The sequence below is a fragment of the Martes martes genome (genome assembly GCF_963455335.1).
Source record: "Martes martes genome assembly, chromosome: 3".
NCBI classification, from domain to species: Eukaryota; Metazoa; Chordata; class Mammalia; order Carnivora; family Mustelidae; genus Martes; species Martes martes.
In genome coordinates, this window is record NC_137890.1 from 187,131,413 (window position 1) to 187,145,623 (window position 14,211).

At 45.5% G+C, this 14,211-nt stretch overlaps 1 protein-coding gene across 1 annotated transcript in view; it reads left to right on the forward strand.

The window, feature by feature from the left end:
- ANKRD44 (ankyrin repeat domain 44) overlaps window positions 1–14,211 on the forward strand; it is a 316,406-nt gene that overhangs the window by 279,579 nt on the left and 22,616 nt on the right. Inside the window, exons 18-19 of the mRNA XM_080798591.1 lie at window positions 9,369–9,570; window positions 13,472–13,559. Coding sequence (XP_080654717.1) covers window positions 9,369–9,570; window positions 13,472–13,559 — 290 coding nt within the window. The remainder of the gene's footprint in view (window positions 1–9,368; window positions 9,571–13,471; window positions 13,560–14,211) is intronic.

Sequence of the window (14,211 nt, forward strand, 5' to 3'; positions counted from 1 at the left end):
ACCAAATTCCACAATTAAAAAGTTGTGAGCTATTTAAACACAAACTTGTGAGAGTGAGGTGAGCAGACACATAAATGCAACTCGGCTTTTCCTGCTTGCCCTTGAAATCAGGGTTTTGTAGGAGGGATGAGGCTATGATTCTTGTATTGGCTGAGACCTCAGAGCAGGGAGGAAGACCGATCCTGTCACCAGTAGAGCTTCCTCTTCGCATCCCTGATTGAAGGGAAACAGCTCAGAGCAAGGATCCCCAAACTCTCCACGGGGGTGACCGAGCCAGCAGACTCACGCACCACTTTCTCTCAGCCGGTGTCCTGCTAGGAGTTGGTGATCACCAGCTCTTCTCTAGAAGCCTCCGGGATGGGTAGCCCCACCCAGCAACAGCAGCTCCCCTGTAGAAGGTGCTGTGGCAACGTGGGGCCTCAAGTCCACGGCCACAGCGATGGTGTCTGGGCGTATCTGGAGGCTGAATTCTAAGAAGAGCGGAAAGGGGCCGGGTCTCTAAGTTGAACTGTTGGGACAGTCACTTAATACCATCCAGTATTAGCACTTCTCAGCGTCACTCAGATGAAAAACAGAGATGAGATTTTGTAGAACAGAGGGGAGTGTTTTGTGGATGGGCATATGTAAGTAGTCAGGCAAGGGGTGGGCATGACCCCATCCCAGCAGGACTGGGATGAGCTGATCACACCGCATGGAGTCCCAGCTTCGCTGGCCGTCTCCCCACATGGGCGCCAGCACCTCTGCTGATCCCGGTCACCACCCTCGGCCACGCCCACCAACACATCCACCATAAACACACACGCACACATACACACACACATTCTGAAATTAGGCTAAAATATGTATCAGTCTTTAGAGATGAATGGATGATGGATATTTGCATGTATAAAACTTCATGCCCCTTAGCTCTCAGTACAGGTTACCCTAAAGGTTGCTCCCTAGAATCTCTGCCCAACCATCTTCTGCCCCTGGGAAAGGTATCCCAAAGCGGAGGGTTCACATACAGCATTAGCTGCCTCGAGAGAGGACTGTTTCGGTGATCTCAGACAGAATTCACATGCCCTTTATCAGTGGGGTCACCTGCTAGTAATCTGAGAAGAGACTTTCTCAGCTTCCCCCAAATTCTGTCATCTCTCATTTTTTTCTCTGAAAATTATTGTTGGGTGCTTACTGTGTGTCAGTTGCTCTGCTAAGATCTGGGGGTTCTGGTTGTGTAAAGACAGGGTAGCGTGTTATCAGGAGAGAACTGGGCATTTGGCACTTCTGCTAGCAGGCGCCTGGGAGGTACGCTCAGAGAGGAGGTCCCAGCCCCCAGTCTTCCCGTGCAAAACTCACCTAGACATGGTTTTCCCACCTGTAAATTAAAAGGAGTAAGTTAAAGACTCCCAAACCCTATCTAATTTGTAAATTTATTTAATTGTTTTTTTGTGGGATCTTGGCCAAATACCTGACCCTTGTGTCTTAGTTTCCTCACCCACGACATGAGGAAAATCGTAGTACCTCTGTCATAGGGCCATTGTGGAGGTGACACGAGTCAATGCATGTCAGGCGGTTAGAACAGTGCCTGGCAACAGGTGCAGTTGGCTAGCTTCATCCTCACTAACGCTAATGTGTCGCTCTCGCATTTAACACACACTGACCGTGTGTGTGCTAAGCACTTGTTCTGGCAGCTGGAGAGGTTCCAGTAAACAACAGCCAGCCTCCGGCTTTGCAGAGTTTCTAGTCTAGGAGGGAAATAGGCAAGGATATCTGTAACATGACAGGTGGTAGGAGGTGCTGCCTGTGCTACGGATGGGACCAGTAAGACGCCTTGAGGTGTCAGGTGAGGCTCTACTTTGTATAGCATAGAATCTCACATCTGAACGAGACCTTAAGAGCTACCCATATTGATATCTGACAGAAGAGTGTTCTGGGCAGAAGTTCAGAGTCCCTGGGGTAAGGGCAGGCTCGGCATGGTCCCAGAACAGCAGAGTGGGGAAGGGAGAGTGGTAGGGGATGCAGGGTGACAAGTTGTGGAGGGGTTGGAGAGTCAGAGGAGGGCCTCCCGCTCCATTATAAGAATTTCAGCTTTTTTTTTTTTAAAGATTTTATTTATTTATTTGACAGAGATCACAAGTAGGCAGAGAGGCAGGCAGAGAGAGAGGAGGAAGCAGGCTCCCCACCGAGCAGAGAGCCCGATGCGGGGCTCAATCCCAGGACCCTGGGATCATGACCTGAGCTGAAGGCAGAGGCTTTAACCCACTGAGCCACCCAGGTGCCCCAGAATTTCAACTTTTATGCAGAGCAAATTAGAAAACCATTTGGAAGAATTTGAGGAGACAGATGATATGAGACGTCTTCTGTTTGAAAAGGATCACTTTAGCTTCTGTGTTGAGTTTACATCATGAGGGAACAAACAGAGAAACAAGACAACCAGGAAGTGATGATGTTGATGATGATGATGGCGATGGCTTTGACCAGGGTGATAGCAGTGGATTAATTCTAAAACTATGTTTTTCTTGCCCTCTAAATGCTAACGCCTTTTAAAAAATTATTATTTGCTTCAAGAACCCTGCAAGTATGCCCATCACCCTCTCCAGGGGCCTTGGTGGCAATTAGCTTGATAAAAACCCAAAGCACATTATTACTTCCGTGGATGAATTCTAGGAATGAAATAGAACCAGATGCCCCCAAACCTTGACTGCCACAAGAAACCTGACCTGCCTTGAGTTACCATTTCCTGGCTGAGTGATTCAAGTCTCCAGGGTTATCAACCCAGCGAATTTCATAAACATTTCCTCCACTTGAAAAAATTAAATCAAGAAGCAAGGTTATGCAAATGAAAGGGCCCAGCTGTCAAGATTCCAGATGGACCCATTGTTTTGTGGACTCTGTTGAGATCCCAGATTCTTTCTCCTCATTGCCTTCCGTTCCTATCTGAAAAGTTCAAAGAATTAATTGTATTTAAGACATATTTAAGTTACCTAACAATATATTTTTTAATAAAGATTTTTCAGGAAAACAAAGTTAAAATATTTGATTGCTTACCTCTGTGAAGGTTTGAACTGGTTTGTCTGTTGAAAGCCAACCTATTCCATGCTTTTTGAATGAGCATGTTTGTTCTTTTCTGTGATTACTTCCTCGTTTTGTTATTTCAGAAATTATTGGTGAAACTACCTATTAATTAGCTAGTTTAGGATGGAAACAGGAAGAGAAATAGGGCAATTTTCATCATGGACTGCTGACATGAGAAAGGTCTCCTTTCCTGCCTACCTGAGCCTCCTCAAAGAGTTTAAAGCTTTATTGTATACTTTTGTGTATACTCCAAGAACCATATACCTGCCCAAAGACAGAATCATGCATTTAACCCTAACTAGAATTTCATATCGCTTGGTCCTTTGTCTACAGGGTTGAGCTCTAAAGTGTGGCAGTAAGTGAAAGTTCTTGTCTAATCAAAGTTACTTTCATTATTTCCCTTAAATTGTCCTTGAAGTTGAGTGCACGTAGTTTTATGTCTTCAGTTCTGTGGGGTCATGCTTTTACGTGCTAAAATTCAAGCTAGACTAGGGGTGAGAAATGAAAGGAACTCTATGGATAAATCTGGCCTTTCAACCATTCTGTCTTTAAGAGACTTTCAAGTGCCTGATTTAGAAGAAAGGATGGGATGGAATTCTGAAGATTTCCTAATCACCAGCAGGGCCACTCTTTTTTTTTTTTTTTTTTAATTAAGCCTCTAAATTTAACACAGACTGATGGATGTATTTTTTGTGGTGAGGATTAAAGGAGAAAGTGTAGGGACAAGTTTAGCACCCTAACTTAAGTGCCTTGTAACGTGACTCTACTGTTCAGAGCAGAGCTCATTCCTTCACATTGGCTTCCTTCCTTCGTCCATTTCTCTTTCCCCTGTGTCTTCTCTTTTTTAAACCTGAACATGTTAGCCATCATGTTTTGTAGATACACATGCAATTTATGAGTTGCTGATTCTGTTTTCCTAGGCTAAGTTATACTGATGGAAATGAAAATGTTGACTGTCTTGGTCATAGTAGTCACTGGCACCGAAGGAACCAGCATTTGCAGAGGACATCCAGACCCTGCTGCTCTCTCCGGGGAATTCATTTCCCTTTGGTGTGGAGTCAGGATTTCCACACAGCTGAATCGGTTGCTGCCATGACACTTTAAAACGAGAAGTGTTTTTTGCAAAGTCAGTTTTCAAATAAGTCACAGATAAGCCCAGAGGAAAGTGAGATAGACTGATTTACACCCTGATGTAGACCCTCCTAGCACCACTGCTTTTTACCGGAGGATAGATCCTCCCAAGTGGGCTTCAGATCACCTATGGTCAGTTGATAATGGCTGAAACTGGGTGGTGGGTACGTAGAAATTCATTACGTTCACCTCTTCTTGTTGTACAAGTTTGAAATTTCGTACAATCAAGAGGTAAAGGAACATATTCCTTTTGGTCCTGTTGCACCCTTTCTGTAGGAGGTCATGAAAAGCCCACAGTCAGGCTCTGGGGTCTGATTGGTCTGTCTTTGAACGTCAGCGCCCCCATGTAAGGCTGAGTGACCATGGAAAGGCTGGGTGATGTCTCTGCCCTTCTGTGTCCTGGTCAGTAAGGGGGGGATAACACTAGTATCCAAATCATGGGTTGTTGTGGCAATTAAATGAAGTGTCTTATGTCCAGGACTGCCTGACACAAGCAAGGGCTCAGTAGATTTAGCTATTGCTGCAAATTTTAGGTCACACTGAAGGCTTACAATCTTACAGTTACGGTTTGCACAACAAGTGTAGATCAGAAAGGTGGACATAGAGGAATTTGTTTTCCTGCATCAAGGAAGGCAGTTTGTGTAGTAGCAGAACAGTAGTCTGAAAGTTAACCCCAGTGTACCCACCCTTTTTGCCTTCTACATCTGTTCAAGTCACTTCATCTCTGTGTTAAGCCTCCTTCTGGGTGGAGGGGGGGGTCTAGGTTTTTGAGTCAATATTTGTTGGAGACAAAGGTATTTTGTTTAAAAGTCACTTAAGTGAAATCACTGGGAAAATTATAAGACATTGCCTAACAGCCTAGATTTTAGTGGTCACAGATTCTGGGTTTCAAATTCGAACGTGGTCACCTAATAGGTGATCTTGGCCAAATTAATTAACGGTGCTTGTTTTGTTTTTTTCATTGACAAAAAGAATGTTTGGGTAGGCAAATAGCTGCTAATTAAAAAATATGTGTTTAAAATGTGTATCTATATTTCTACTACTAATACTAATAAATGATAATAACAGCCATTCTATTAAGTCATTAATCACCAAATAATCAAGTGTCTGCACCCACCTGGTGTCTGTGCCAGGCGTGATTAGGGGACAGCAGTGAGAAATACACATGTGCCTTCAACAAGAGTTAATAAGCAAACCAACAGATGAGTAGCAGATATCAAGTGGTAATAAGTTCTATAAAGATAAAATAGGGGCGCCTGGGTGGCTCAGTGGGTTAAAGCCTCTGCCTTCAGCTCAGGTCATGATCTCAGAGTCCTGGGATGGAGCCCCGCCTCGGGCTCTCTGCTCAGCGGAAAGCCTGCTTCCCCCCCTCTCTCTGCCACTCTCTCTGCCTGCTTATGATCTCTCTCTGTCAAATAAATAAATAAAATCTTAAAAAAAAAAAAAAGATAAAGCAGGGTAAGTCGGGACAAGAGTGTCTGGTGATACGCTGAGGTGGAGGACGGAGGGCTGTTTTTTGGCTCAGGAAAACCTCCAGAGAAGGTGATATTTGAAGCAGAAGTACCAGGAGAGCATTGGAAGAGCTTTTCAGACAGGTAATAGAAAGTACAGATACGGGATGCCTTGCTGGCTCAGTCGGAGGAGCATGAGACTCTTGATCTTGGGGTTGTGAGTTTGAGCCCCACGTTGGGTATAGAACTTACTAAAAAAAAAAAAAAAAAAACAATAAATAAACTTTAAAAAAAGGAAGGAAGGAAGGAACAAAGAAAGGATAAATGAAGGAAAAGAAAGAAAAGAAAAAAGATGCGGTAGCCGGGAGGAGGAAATGCATGTATTTAACCATGGGGTAGGAGAAGGGGTTGGTGTGGTTGGACAGAGTGGGTGAGGCAGCATGCTGACGATCAGGGTTGAAGGAGGCCTAATCCTAAGGGCTCAATGGTTTTGGATTTTATTATCAAGGAGGTAAGAAGCCACTGACTAGTTTTCATCAAGGACTGATATGTCCAACTTGGGTTTTAAGAGATCTCACCTGGAGGCTGACTGGGTAAAAGGTGGCACTGGGCGAGGATGGAAAGGAAGGCCCTTACCATAATCCCAGCAAAGGAGGACGGCGCTATGATGAGAACTGGGTCGATTCTGGATATATTTTAAAGAAAGAATAGAGATGATGGCGCATTGAGGGCTGCTGCTAGCCCCGCTACACGTGTGTGACTTAGAACAGGGATGCAGAGGTAGATGTTTTCCTGCCTGGGGCCTGAGAACGTGGTGACACCTCTGTGTGGTTAGCAAAGGGATCCCTTCCTCTCAGCAAACACACCCCTGTACAGGGCCTGCCAAAGCTAGCATGGGGAGCCTAAGGCTATTTTCAACACCTACTTGCCCTAGTGTTCCAGAGCCCTTGTATAGGGCTACCACTCTGGGCTGAAGAGGGAAGATACAGACGACTCCAAAGTTTTGGGCCTGGGGAGCGACAAGCATAGCCTTGCCACTTCCTGAGTTGGAAGAGGCTGCAGATGGAACAAGTTTGAGGAAAGAAATTAAGAATTTGGTTTGGGATGTGTTAAGCTTGAGAGGCGTATCTTCAAGTGGAAATATCAATGGGCAGTTGAATATACAAGTCTAGAAGTAAAAGGAGACGTTACAAATGGGAAATAAATTTGAGATTCATCAGCCTGTGAATTTTTATACATCATATTATAGGTAACGTATATGTTTACTACATAATATATAATAACTGTAATCATTCACAAAAATAATGTCAAGAGAAAGTATTCAAACATTTCCTATCAGGACTCTTAAATTCTATGGATCCTTTTATATTTAGTTTTGGATATAATTGTTGTTAACATATACTTAGGGGAAAAATTCAAATGATTTTTTAAAAAGTAAAATGAAAAAAGTCCATATATTTGTGACTTTATCTTCCATTTCTAGAGGTAGCCACCATTAACAGTTTATTTTTTTTTAAGATTTTATTTATTGATTTGACAGAGATCACAAGTAGGCAGAGAGGCAGGCAGAGAGAGAGGAGGAAGCAGGCCCCCCGCTGAGCAGAGAGCCCGATGCAGGGCTTGATCCCAGGACCCTGAGATCATGACCTGAGCTGAAGGCAGAGGCTTTAACCCACTGAGCCACCCAGGCGCCCCAACAGTTTATTTTTTAATTCATTTTTTAAATTAACATATAATGTACTATTAGCCCCAGGGGTACAGGTGTGTGAATCGTCAGGCTTATACACTTCACAGCACTCACCATAGCACATACCCTCCGCAGTGTCCATAACCCACTTTCTTTTATATTCTGAAATTATGAATACAGAAGTATACATAGATATAGATAGGTATATCTGGGTGTATTTGCTTTTTATATAAATGAGGTCATGTTATACATACTGTCTGCGGCTTAGTTTTTCAAAAAGGTTTCGATAGATTCTGTCAAATCACTCTCTACAAATGTCACAGTGTACACGAGCAGCAGAACATAGATTGCTTTTTCACCATGTCTTTTTTTTTTTAGATTTTATTTATTTATTTGAGAGAGAGAGCACATGAGCAGGGAGTAGGGGGTAGGTAGAAGGAACAGGGAGACCAAGGGGGCTTCATCCCAGGACCCTGAGATCATGACCTGAGCCCAAGGCAGACGCTTAACCGACTGAGCCACCCACATGCCCCTGCTTTTTTTTTTTTTTTAAGATTTTATTTATTTATTTGACAGAGAGAGAGATCACGAGTAGGCAGAGAGGCAGGCAGAGAAAGAGGGGGAAGCAGGCTCCCCATTGAGCAGAGAGCCCGATGTGGGGCTCGATCCCAGGACCCTGAGATCATGACCTGAGCCGAAGGCAGAGACTTAACCCTCTAAGCTACCCATGCCCCCGTGCCCCTGCTTTTATTTTACCATGTCTTAACTAGTATTGACTTAACTAGTACGTGACCAAACGTAATCATTGTCAGTCTGGTAGTTGAAAAATAGCACCTTAAAAAATGTACGTGTTTCCTCCATATGTTCATTGGCCTTTCCTATTTCTTGTTCTATGAGCTGTCTTTTCATGCCCTTCTGTACATTTTCCTAATTTTTGAAATGGTTCGTAAGAGCTTTTTGTGCATGAGAGATATTGTTCTTTTGTCTGTGTTAAGCTTCTTTTCAAACACGCTGAGCCTTGAGTAACGGCTGCAGTGGGGAAGGGAAAAGTGCAGCCGACAGAAGAGGGGACCCTGGCTGGCAGGGACACCGGGGACAGGTCTTCTCTGTGTCTCCTTCTTTACTTCCTTCTCCCTCCTTAGTCCCCCCACCTATCCCTATCCCTCTGCTTTCTTTTATTTCCGATGTCCTTTGCCCTGTGTGTGCACATACATTTTTTAACTTTACAGACTTCATGCAAATTATCTCAGTCTTTCGATTTTGTGTCTTTGTAGTGGAAGCCTCTTGACCTAACATAGCATAGGACCTCATCATAGGCCTGAACTTGCTGCTGGTATGTGGGAATGTATTTCCGTAATTGTGTCTGTGTTTTCACGATAATCAATGGGAGAAGTAAAAGGAGAAAGGAGGAAGCATCCACAGTGCACAAGATATTACGGAAAACCTTGTGAATTTATCTCTTTTTATCTTTCCTGGGAGGCAGCTTTTATTGCTCTCATTTTATAGATGAGAAAACAAACTCTAAGTGAAATTAAGAAACTTGCCTGGGGTCCCATGCTTAGAAATTAAAATGTTAGCCTGTAACAGATCTCTATGCTTCTGATAAATTATCAAGTCCACGTTGTCTTTAATGATTTTTCCCCCCTCTAGGTTTAACAGAGAAGTCTCCCCCCAAATATTCTGATTGTGTCAGTATGTTTGGGACTGAACTGATAGAAGATTATATTAATTCATTCAGCTGCTAGTCTGTGTTAGATTATTAGATGGGTAGATATAAATACAAGAATACATTTAGTACCTCTGGAACATATTATTTCACAAACAAGAAAGAACTTGCAGAAATTCATATGTAGCCTGAGGCTTATGCATTATAACTTTTCAGTCTGATGTTCCAGTTTGTCTGTTTCAATAATTATCCCCAGCATCTTTCTGGTGTGCTACTTGGATCAGTCTCCAGCGGTGACCCGGGAGGCTTAGCCCCTCACATGGGTGGTTGTGGGATTTGGGGTGAGTGAGCATTTCAGCGGTCAGTTTCTTTCTTGCAGGCCTACAACGGGCACCACCAAGCCTTGGAAGTCCTTCTGCAGTCGTTGGTGGACCTGGACATCAGGGATGAGAAAGGCCGCACCGCTCTGGACTTGGCTGCCTTTAAGGGACACACAGAGTGTGTGGAAGCACTTATCAATCAGGGCGCGTCCATCTTTGTGAAAGACAATGTAACCAAAAGAACCCCACTCCATGCCTCAGGTGGGTCCTGTCAGGAGTCTGGTTGCGAGTCGAAGGAAAAGGATGGCAGCATTTCCTCTCATCCCCACTTTTATAAAATTTCAGTTTTCTTTCTATATCAACTCTGCCTACACTCTTCCAAAATGCTTTTGGCCCCACTATCCACTTGAAGAGGATTAGTGTTCTCTAGCCAGAGAGGCTCTAGCCTTCTTCTTTTGGAACAGTTTTAGGTTCACAGCAAAACTGACAGAAAGTTACAGAGATGTTCTGTATATTTCCAGTCTCCCTCCACCCCCCCCCACACACATGCGCAGACTTCCTCATTACCAGTAACCCTCCCCCAGAGTATTTCATTCATTACAATTGCTAAACCTCCAGGGACCCATCATAATTATCCAAAGTCCTCAGTTTACATTAGGGTCCGTTCTTGGTGCTCTCCCTTTTGTGAATTTGGACAAATGTATGATGACATAGATCCAGCATTATGGTATCATATAAAGGAAGATATTAGAAACACTGCCCTAAAAATCCTCCACACCCTATCTTGCCTTCTTAACTCAGAAGAGAGTTCAGAATTTTGACCAGTGGCTATCCCAAAACTTCCTAAAGAGGAAGCAGGGTGTAAGGTGATCTTAAAATGAGTTACAAAGACAAAATCACACAGCGTTTTATAGCAAAAAATCAACAATTTTTTTTCACATCTATTTCATAAAAAGTCATCAGACAGCAATCTAATCGGTACATCATTCTGCCAGTCTAAATGATGCTTCTTAGCTTTTGCTCTGGTGCTGATTCTTGATGCATCATGTGTAACAATAGAGACTCTTAAAAGTATATGTATATATCAAAAAGTAAGTAATTTGCCTTTTCTGGGACTTTTCTCCAGTAGATATAGAATAAAATTCCGTCAAGACATTTCTGGATGTTTACACAGATATAAAAGTAACGTGGGAGAATCTGTTGCTCAGCGAAGGCATGAATTCCTTTCGGGTCAGGAATTCAATGATATCAACCTTTGATCAGGACAGTAGATCCTGTCTCATAACGAGAAATAACTATCTTATTCAGACCATGGAATAATGGGTGGATTGGGGAACAAAGGAGCAGAGACAGTTTTTCGAAAAGACTTGTTACTTGATTCTTGTTATTTGGAAAAAAATATTAGGTCTTGTGAAACTATTTCCATATATATCCTTGAATTTCCAAACCACTGAAGAAAAGCTATATAGAGATTGAAAAAACATGGTGTTGCCTAATTACCTGGAAATGATTATTCCTGGAAAAAACTTGAGCCATGAAGTCAGTAATGGTTGGTAAGGTTAAACTATAAATTCTCATTTCCCATCACACTTTGTGCTTTGGTATTCTTGCTATTATTGTAAAGTATCATTGTGAAGTTTAGTGTTCAGGGCATTCTTGGTATTATTATGAAGTTCAAATTTAGTTCTCCTTAAAGATTAATTGTATATTATTATGGCAGACATTCTCCTTTAGCTACAATGTACGGTATTTCCTGCCAGTTACAAAAGGCCTATTTTGATGGTGAACATTGTCCTTGTAAACCGGTAAACAATGAAGGATGATCCCTGTCGTTCATTTGCCACGGTTGACACGGGTTGTGGGCCAATGGCGCCCCCTGGTGGTCAAGACGACTCACTCCTCTTGGATTTCCCTCCCGTCATTCATCAGAGACGCTCGAGCTGTCCTTTGACTCTATTCTCCACAAAATGTCTGCTGTGCAGAAGCTTTAGCTTGCGCTTCCAGAATCTTTTTCAGTTTGAGAGGCAGTTTGATTGTTTCAAATCCTGAGAGTACTGGGAGGGCCCGGAGCCAGGATGGAGAGTAGGGTTTTGGCACAGAGAGTTGCAGTGACGGTTGTGGCCTGTGAGCAACATGAGGAATGGCTGTCACTCACGCCGGGGAGAGACCGGGCTGGTGTGAGACGAAGCTGGGGTGCGCAGGGCACAGCCCAAGGAGATGCTAGCGTCTTTGTGCTAGAAGGCAACTAGGGAAAAACGTGTGTGGGAAGCGAATGAGGATTCTAGTGCTGCTACACTTTTATGGTGGAGAGGAATGAAAATTACCTGAGGGCTGCGAGCTAAGTTCCAAAGCCAAATGCTTTGGAACCCCACACCCCGCCCACAAAACAACAAAACAAAACAAAAACCACCTTAGAAATGGGTTTGTTCTCCAGCATTCCTAGATGAATTTCTTCTCTTTCTCTGTGTAGCGAAAAACCAAACGTCTTTGGAACTATTATGATTATGAGTATTTCAAGAATATCAAATTGATATGGGAAGAGAAATCCTTGAGAACACACCAGACGTGCATTCTCATGGCCCCACTGTCTGTACTGTTCAGCTCTCAGTCCTCTGCCCATCATGTCCTTTTAAGCATGCATCGAATTCTTGCGTGTTTTACCAGTGGCAATAGATTTAGTGTAATTTTTCAAACGAAAAAAACAAAACAGCAGCAACAGCAGTGTGTTGCCTGTAGCAACAAGGGCGCAAAATGCCCTCCCGAGACGCGTAGCCGGAACACCGCCGAACGAGCTCGATGCCGCCGTCTCCGCGACGTGGGCATTATTCCCGCCGTTCCTCTGAGTGGTGCCGATGGCTGTGGACTAGCTCTAACATGCATTGTCCCTGGCAGACAGGTCGCTGCTCAGTCAGCATTCTCTCACGGCCGGCGAAGCCAAAGAATGTAAAACGCAGCTCTTAGAAGAACCTTCCTCAGCCCGACATGGCTGCGGCTGTTCCCTTCCCTCTCCACAGCCGCCGTGGGGTCAAAGCGGCGCGTTTCATGGTGTTCGCGTGGTTCAGAAAGGAGAGAAGGTCACGCTGGGCATTTTAAGCATGTTTGTTCTCATCCTACTCCCTCAGTGGAAAGCCATGTTTTCTGTAAGGCTGTGGGTTCCATTCAACAAGCACCTCAGCCCAGCGGGTTATCATCCCGGGAGGCTCGCTTGCCTGCCCGGGAGACACCCCCACTCCCCAAAGTAGCATCTCGCCCGATGCGCCGGGGCACAGCCTTGTATTTGACCCCAGCTGGTCCAGGCCAACATTAGGGCCCGCTTTCCTGCCTGCGGGCCGCCCCCACCAGGGTGAGAAGGGGCGAGGGGAGGACGGGGCAGCGCCTGGGAAGGGGTGAGGCGGGCACTGGAGTCACAGCTCGGCCAGGGACAGAACGGAGGGGCGGGAGGGGGCGGCCACGCGAGACCCCGGGAGGCAGAGACACCGTGGGTTGTAGTTTGCGGCGCTTGTGGGCGGAGCCGTCCCGCAGCCGCGGGGCGCATCTGTGAGTGTCCTGCGAGCCGCGGGCCGGTCCGGGAGCGGTGAGCCGAGAGCCTGCGCACACCGGACCCGGGGGCGCTTTGTGCTCGTCGCCCCTCCTCAGGCAGAACGCTTGCTTTCGCGTCCGCCTCCACCTGCGAAGCGACTGGGAGGGAAAGACGGCAGCACCTGCTCCGCGCCTCCCTCCTCTCCTCGGCTCCCCCTTCCCTCCTCTCCCCCGTCCCATTCTGCTCCCCTTCTCCATTCTTGCTTCTTAAAAGGGGCGGGAGGCAGGCTGGACACGGGGTTAGAGGGAATTGGGTGACTCTCTTGGGGGAACGCGACGAACGGCTGAACCTTCGGGAGAGGTCATCAGCCCCACACGAGGAGGTGAGGGAGGACTTCGGTTTTCCGGAACAAAGTCTCAGTACAGGACCAGGAGGAAGCTAGGGGAGGCCCGAAGTGCCCGATGGGGAGGACGGGGAGGAAGAACCGAGGGACCCGCACGCTGGGGCGCCACGTGCCGGAAGCCTGGGCAGCGCCGGCAGCGGCCGCTGAAACCGCGACCCGGAAGTCCAGATAAGTTCGCCCTGGAGGGGTCTGTGCGGTGCTGGTCCGTTAAGAGGAATGTCCGCTCTTTTCTTTTTCAGTAATTAACGGTCACACACTGTGTTTGCGGCTCTTACTAGAAATTGCGGACAACCCAGAAGCCATTGACGTGAAAGACGCCAAAGGACAGTGAGTGCTCTTCATCCGGGCCTGGGGGTGGCAGTTCAGCCCCAACGGGTCATTGGTCATGTTTGTTAGACAGCCAGGCGGGTGGACGCTGAACTCTAGTTTGAGGTGTATGTTTGGGGGAAATTCATAGTGGAGAGCCCTAGAACGATGACGGGGCTTTGCGCTGGAGTGTATAGCCAAGGAAAGTATGGAAAGGGGTGTATCTCGATGACACGGAGCCAACGTTCCATGTCTGTGACCATGAGTCCTGGCCTTGCTTTCATTTGTTTCTTCTTTGTATCCATTTTTACCCTCTTCTGAAGCTGCGGCATTCCCATTTTTTAAACTAATGATGACAGTAGGACAGACCTCAAGAGGTTATCTCTATCATAAAAAAAATACTTCATATTTTTATCATTTCTGAGTTGGTTTTTCCAAAGTATTTTCCATCTGTTAGCCCATCCCTCACCCAGTCTTCCGGAAGTGCGACGCCAAAAACAAAGTATGGAGTGACTCACCCCAGATGCGTGAATTAGAGTCAGAGTTAAAACGAGAACCTCACCTCCCGGGTCCGACACTGTTTTTTTCCCCTCTGGACTTGTCAGGCTTTTCTTCACCACAAGGAAGCTTTGATGAAGTAAAATCATAAGTAGAAGTTCAAGGTAGAAACTAT